This window comes from Pseudochaenichthys georgianus, chromosome 12 (genome assembly GCF_902827115.2).
Source record: "Pseudochaenichthys georgianus chromosome 12, fPseGeo1.2, whole genome shotgun sequence".
NCBI lineage: Eukaryota > Metazoa > Chordata > Actinopteri > Perciformes > Channichthyidae > Pseudochaenichthys > Pseudochaenichthys georgianus.
The window spans coordinates 11849099-11855628 of NC_047514.1; the positions used below are offsets into that span (position 1 = coordinate 11849099).

The 6530-nt window shown below is 41.6% G+C and overlaps 1 protein-coding gene across 1 annotated transcript in view; it reads right to left on the reverse strand.

Annotated features, from left to right (window-relative positions):
• The window catches only part of nsmfa (NMDA receptor synaptonuclear signaling and neuronal migration factor a), a 49641-nt gene extending 44182 nt beyond the window's left edge, over positions 1-5459 (reverse strand). Inside the window, 1 exon segment of the mRNA XM_071204981.1 lies at positions 5156-5459. Coding sequence (XP_071061082.1) covers positions 5156-5226 — 71 coding nt within the window. The 5' untranslated portion in view covers positions 5227-5459.
• Between the last annotated feature and the right edge of the window lie 1071 nt (positions 5460-6530).

Sequence of the window (6530 nt, forward strand, 5' to 3'; positions counted from 1 at the left end):
GCTTTTCTGAAGTTGTTTACCAATGCATAAGGTCTTTATTTTCAAACTAGGCTTGGTAAGGTGTACCCACACTATATGAAAGTGCTTATAAAAGGGACATTTCTTTAAACAAACCTTTCTGTTTGGATGGTCATTTTTTGTATAAAGAATAAATGAAGATAAAACAAATGTAGATGGCAGCAGACAGACCATTCTTCCAAATTGCTTTAATAACTTCTGCCTCAGTCTATTAATTGCAAAGACCAGCACTTGTCCATATTACCAAAAATCTAAAATACAGTATTTTAAAAAGTTAAAAAGCTAACCAGATAATATTTATATTTAATCAATTATTTGGCAGGGACAATGCACAATAATGAACACTTAACACATTAAAATGTGTCAAGCGTAACTGTGCCAGATTTAGCTTTGAGCTCATTTCCATCACATAAAACATTTAAGAAAATAAGACACACATGAGGGCAAGATTCTAGCAAAGAATGACCATATTCTCAGAATTTAAGAAGAAACACGGTCTCCCTTTTGTTGAGCTTGTTATTTCCAAAAAACAATTAGGCAACAACCCTCGACCCCCGTGAACAGGTCTACAAAACAAAGAGTACCACCTGTCGACTGCAATGAATAAACTAATTAAACTAATAAGACACAATATTTAATTTCCATCCCTCAAACAATCCTTTCATCTTTTAGGTCATCCCTCACACCCCCACAGCTCTGTGAACGCTGTTGTCCGACGCCCTTCATCCGGACCACAGCCCAGCCTTTCCTCTCCGTCTGATAGGAAGATCAAAGCATTTGCTTTTGCACTCAATATCGCAGAATTCTGGTATTCAAATTGGAGGTGATGTCATCCCGTCTCTCTCCCCCCCCCGCCCCCTCTCTGTCAGTCGCTCGCACTTCTCATGAGATGCTGGAGGGGAGAGTGTGACCTGTTTCATAACCAGCAATCCATAAACATGCAGGAGATGACAGACGAACACAACGAGAAGCTAGTGGCTCTTGAGCACTTTGTTTGTATTGCCTGTCTATGAATGCAGCCAATCCCTACTGTGTGATTTCTAACCAATCCTCATACCTCAATGAGAAAATGGCTCATCTGTAAGCGCTTTCCTAAATGACTCCTCTTATGAGCGGTTTATGATCCGGCACACCTTTCAGCAGGACCTTCTGGACGTGCAATAACGCTCAAGGGTTTGCAATGTCAGGTCTGTCCACCATTTTAGTCCACACTTAAGTCTCTCAACAACCATTGGATGGATTACAAGGATATTTGGTGCATCCATTAACAGTCCCAAGAGGATGTCGCCTACTGACTTTGGTGATTCGCAGATTTAACTTTGGTGCCAACAGCATGTTGACATTTTCGATTGTTTTACTGCCATGTCCAGACAACAATGGGGCAGATTGCCATGGTATTTGGAACGGATATCAATGCTTCTTAGAGGGTAAATCCTATTGAGTGTCCTGATTATCTGACTTTGCCTATCGCGCCACCGGCAAGTGGTGAGTTCTTGTTATGTTGTTGTTATGTTTCGGTGATTAGAATTTCATGGTTTCATTTAAGGAAGAAAATCATGATGCAAACCTTGGTCTCTCATATCAAAATCAGTTGCTTTTTATGCCAGTTCCACTCATATTGAGACCATATTTGAGTTAGTTATAGTATATGTATATAGTTAGTATATCACGCTATGTTTGGAATTGGAGTAAAACAGCTTTTATTTGCAACAATAGGTCTCCAGTCAGAACAACAAACAGTGAATATTACTTATTCATAGAATCTTAAATAAACACGTTTACCTTCTTCACAGAGTGCAGTGCACTGGTTCATTGCACACACAACTGGAGTGTGACTAACTCAGTCCATGCCATGACCTTCATAAACAGGTCAGCTCGTTCATTAAATGTTTCATGAGCTTCTCACCGACTTAGCTTTATGCAAGAGAAACAGATTACAAAAGCTGTTGAATGATAAATGAGTTTATGTTCTGTGTAGATGAATGTGCTGTTTGTGGGTGTGTGTTTTAGTCCTATACCTCCAGAGTGAGGACATTTCTTTAGGGATTAGAGCTTGGGTTTACAATAAGGTTAGAATTGGTTAAAGAAAAAAGATAGGTCATAGTGTTAGCTAGGTGCTAACTATATATCACAAAAGGTTAAAGCTATGCATTTTGTGCTTATGGTTTTGAAAACATTAAGTTTATGAAGTCAGTGGAGGATCCCCATGAGCAAAAGGAGTAGTGGTTATTGAAGTGATGTGTGGATGTGTTGGCAAAGGATGATGACTCAGACTTCTATACACATATGCCTGCTGTCAGTTTCCTTAAGGATTCTGATGCACAGGAACGTGTTGGCGTGTCTTTGTTTGTACAGTATGTAAATGAGAAGTTAAGAAAAGAAAGACACACAGCATCATCAGGAGGTTGCACTGGCAGTAAGGCTGCAACTATGATTATCTTCATAATTAATCCATTAATCATTTGGTCTATTAAGTGTCAGAAAATATTGAAAAATGTCCATCCCATTTTAGCTGATGGTTTAAATGAATATGTTCCCAAATCCAGAACCCAAAGACAACATTTCATAGATGATGATGATGATGATGATGATGATGATGATGATGATGATGATGATGATGATGATGATGATGATGATGATGATGATGATGATGATGATGATGATGATATAAAACAGACATAGGACAGTTTCTTTAATTTATTTCTGCATACAAAATTAATTTAAATTACATTTCTTGATTTTCTTTTTCCTGCGTGATTGACTATAGCTGACTAATCATTAAAGCTCGACCTGGCATAGAGTATGTATGCAGGTGTGTGTGTAAGTAAGAGAGAGGCAAGAGGGAAAGCCTTCTTTGTACGTGACACCCATGTCAATTCCCACCCTGCATGTCTCACCATTGATGCATGCATGTGCACCTAGCCTTACCTACCTATTTTCACAGTTCCCAGCCTGCAGGGGAAGAAAAGCTATACGGGAGACTGACGGTACACAGAGGCTCATATTAACCGACCATCCTGAAATAAGTCATTTCACAGACATAAAGGTCTATTCCCCTCACCAGTTCCAACCGAATAGCTGTAAACTGACCTTTAACATCCTGATTATAAAACAAGCTCTATGGCTCTTGACGAAAACAGAATCGACAACAATTACTAAGCAGATACAGTAATCCAGCTGTCTCCAGATGTTTCACTATAGGACACTGTTGTGCTCTCAGCTGCTTCATCCAAAGTTTATTCTGCACACGATGAGCACAAAATGTACAGAAAGTATGGAAATGAACCTCATCCTTCAAAATGGAATAGAAAAATAAATGGTGTCTTTGAGGTAAAATCCTTTGATTTAAACATAATTGCAACATAAATGGCTGTATTGGGGGTACAAAAAAAAGTCCACAGATCTGACGTTGAGGTCTAACACTTAAAATCTGCTGGAGTCCAGCCCGCCCTTCAGATAGAATGGGGAAAGGAAGTGAGCATGTGTTGATGAAATGAGAGAGATGTGTGTGCACATGCCTTGCTATGTTTGTGTGTGGTGGAGAGATGCAGAGAAAACACTTCTGAATGCTTGCTTCCTCATTCAGGAGGTTGCTTGCAGGGGAAAGGCTGATGCATTTTGGATGTGGTTCAGCTGCATTCCCCATCTACGGGAGGCAAGGCTCAATCTGCCAATAAACTCAGAAATAATTCAACTTTGTGTGTGAACGACAGAGGGGTTGTATAGATAACCCAATAATGTATTTGAGTGTGTATGTTAGCGATTGAAAGGGATCATCCTCAATATGAAATGTCTCCTGTCCCCACACACACACACACACACACACACACACACACACACACACACACACACACACACACACACACACACACACACACACACACACACACACACACACACACACACACACACACTGCAATGCACTCAAACACGGCTCACGTATAGGGGCTGTGCAATGTTAAGGAAGACACACTGAGAGAATGATGTAATGGCACATCAGCCCACATCTGTGGACGTCGGAGTCTGCACAAGTCAAGGTCATTCATTGATCGAATTAAAGTCACACAGCGAGGCCTGCAGCGAGGCCACCGCCGAGACGCAGGACAACTACATTTGTATTCTGATCTCAGTCAAGATCTCAGCTCGCTGTCTGCACTTGTGGACACATGAACAGCCACACGTGCTTTTTTAGGCAAACTGCAGCTTCAGCTCAGCCATGCAGCCAGCACATGATGGAGATTGTGCTAGAACAACTGGATGCAGACTCAACCATTTAATAATACAAAAATCCATACAGCCCTGAACGAGTGAGTCGTTAACAGCTTTTAACGGGCTGGACTCGTGCCAAACAGTCTGAGTCCCATATTATTTCCAGGCTGAATTAATTACCAGCCGCTTACCAGAGCTGCCCCTCAGTGACCGGTACAATAACTGACCACGATAGGGGATCACTGCAAACGATCTGATCGATTCAGTGATTGATTAATTGGCGGTCGTATCATTTGCCCGCCGGGCCGTGAAGGCAGCAGCAAGCCCCCTCGCTACGCTGCGCTCGGGTCGATGCGGCCAGACAGAAAGCCGTTTGTCTTTAAAACACCATTATCAAAAGGATGGCAGGCTATTTATTTTCAAAGCAGAGGAAAGTCTATTTTAGGCGAGAAATTGCATCAGGGTTACTGTGAGTCACAGCAGCCCTCGCTTTGCCTCTGCATGACTTTCATTACACAATGAAGCTTCATTCACAACATCGGTAATAGCTCCGACGCGCCAGGGGCAAATATCCTCTTCCAGCATTATTTAATCCAGATAAAACAGTTTTGTAGGATTAAAGGGAAGCCTTTTCTTAAATTGGCTTTATTTAATCATCACAAATTTAGTTTAGAGGGATGTATTTGTATTGCACACGTTTTCTCAGATGCACGCTCCGGGGCTAGACGGGACAGACGTGAGAAAAGCGCAAAGAACCTCTGCGCATTACAAAGAAGGGCTAGCTGTACCCGGGAAGCGCAGTGGAAATTGAACTGTCACACATGGGTAACTTCGGTTGGGTGGCACCTGAAAGCTTAAATACCTGCCAAGTCTCACTGAAGCTTCCATGTAACGTGTTCAAATGCGGAGAGCTCCGGGTGTCACTCACCTAACTTTTGCTGCCACAGAAGAAATCGCATCGTTTCTTAAATTCTTCCTTTTGGATACGGCAGTTCCCATGCTGACATGGAAACGACGCAGGCAGGAAACCCGTTCATTCCAAAGACACGGAAGGAATGCGACAACCAAAACAGTATAAAAACCGCAGCAACAAAAAGAAGGAAAACAAAGTTGGAAATCCTGGAGAACGTATGTCTCGCACGCGTCTGCAGAGGAAATGATGCAGAAAAGGGAGGAATGTCAGACTTGCTCTCTCTGTGTTTCTCAGGATATGAGCACGTACGTGGGGTAGCTGCACAGCTGTCAGCGTGTGGCTGAAAATACACAGACCTCTCTCTCTCTCTCTCTCTCTCTCTCTCTCTATTTCTCTCTTTCTCCCTCCCTCATTGATCTGAAAATGCAATGAGAGGGTGGGGGGTGGTGATATCATCATCATCACAGAGGGGAGGGAGGGACACTGGTGCCATCCACATAGGAACCTTTGCCTTTCATCTCATCCTTTTGTTGGACCATTGCGTATCTATTTGGTAATTGCCTAGTGTTATGTAAACGGTCATGTTGGTATAAGCTCTCACACACAAACGTCAAAAATGGTTCTCATCCCCAGCCAAGGACAGAGGGAGCATGAAGTTCAGGCGCTGCAGTGCTCTGAGCCCCACATCATATGGCAAGAGAACAATAGACTGTGAGTTGTTTCTGCTGTTGAATATGTATTTCTCCAAGCCATTGTTATCAGTATTCAAAAGAGTGCAGGAGACTGACAGATCATAAAGGGCAGCTCCTCTGTGGAGCAATGTGAGAGGTTTCATGGATCCACAATGCTCTTATGCAATTGTGATTGCAAGAGTTGGAATGACTTCTATGTGTTACTAAAGCAGTTGCACACACCTTAATCAGGTCATCATTATTCTCACTTAAATCAATGGATGCATGATACTATAAAAACCTTTCAGGATGTCTTCAGGCCTTTAGATCTCACATACAAAGGTTAGTACAAAACAATCCATTAAACACTTAAAAATACATAAATTAAACTCGAATGTCCTTAATCCTTAATTTAATGTACAAATGTTTCCTTATCGTGAGTTCTAAAAATTGCAGATTTTTTATTTTTAAGTTCAAGTCTACGTAGAGTTGGTTATGGTTGAGATTTTTTAGATGGGCCAATTTCTGCAGAACATGTCGGAGGAGAATGGCCTCTGTCTGAAAATGTGCCACATAAATAAACGTACCTTAGAGTATGATTTTATCTATTGCTGCAGATGCTTTCTTTGCTCCTTTTGTGCGAATGTAGAACACTATATAAAAGACAAACATGGTTGTATCAAACAGATACAGTGCATCCGGAAAGTATTCATATCCTT